The sequence below is a fragment of the Aptenodytes forsteri genome, unplaced genomic scaffold, assembly GCF_000699145.1.
Source record: "Aptenodytes forsteri isolate BGI_AS27 unplaced genomic scaffold, ASM69914v1 Scaffold50, whole genome shotgun sequence".
In the NCBI taxonomy this organism is placed as follows: Eukaryota; Metazoa; Chordata; class Aves; order Sphenisciformes; family Spheniscidae; genus Aptenodytes; species Aptenodytes forsteri.
Window position 1 is genome coordinate 1099568 of NW_008795126.1, and position 563 is coordinate 1100130.

The 563-nt window shown below is 67.1% G+C and overlaps 1 protein-coding gene across 1 annotated transcript in view; it reads left to right on the forward strand.

Moving 5' to 3' along the window:
- GSE1 (Gse1 coiled-coil protein) overlaps window positions 1-563 on the forward strand; it is a 41957-nt gene that overhangs the window by 36454 nt on the left and 4940 nt on the right. Inside the window, 1 exon segment of the mRNA XM_019471526.1 lies at window positions 96-467. Within this exon segment, the coding sequence (XP_019327071.1) occupies window positions 96-467 (372 nt within the window).

Below are 563 nucleotides of genomic sequence, written 5' to 3' on the forward strand. Positions count from 1 at the left end.
GCATCCCCTGCCCGGCGGGACGGGGGGCACGGCTTTGCCTTGCGGGGGACACGGAGCCCCGACTGCAGCCGACTCTGCTCGTCCTCTGCCCAAAGAGCTGCCGGTGCCACCGCTCCTGCTGGATCCGGATAAACCCGTGGGCATTGTCATCTCCGTGCCGGAGGCGCAGAAGACGGCGGAACCCGGCAGGTTAGACCAGCTGAGACCCCAGGAGCTACCGAGGGCTAAGGAGTCAGCCGCCACGCTGGCGGAGAAGCCCCGGCTGAGCGACGGGCACCCCGGGAAGAAGGCGCTGAGCATCCTCAGCTACGTCAGGGGTCCCCTGCCCAAGGACATCCCGGTGCCGCTGTCCCACAGCATGAACGGCAAGAGCAAGCCCTGGGAGCCCTTCATCGCTGAGGAGTTTGCCCACCAGTTCCACGAGTCGGTGCTGCAGTCCACCCAGAAGGCGTTGCAGAAGCACAAAGGTAACGGCAGGGATGCGGGAAGCTGGCTGGGTACCACCGGGGTAGCATCCCTGTGGGGTGGGAGACCCCCTCGAACCCCCCGCCGGGGTTTGGCAC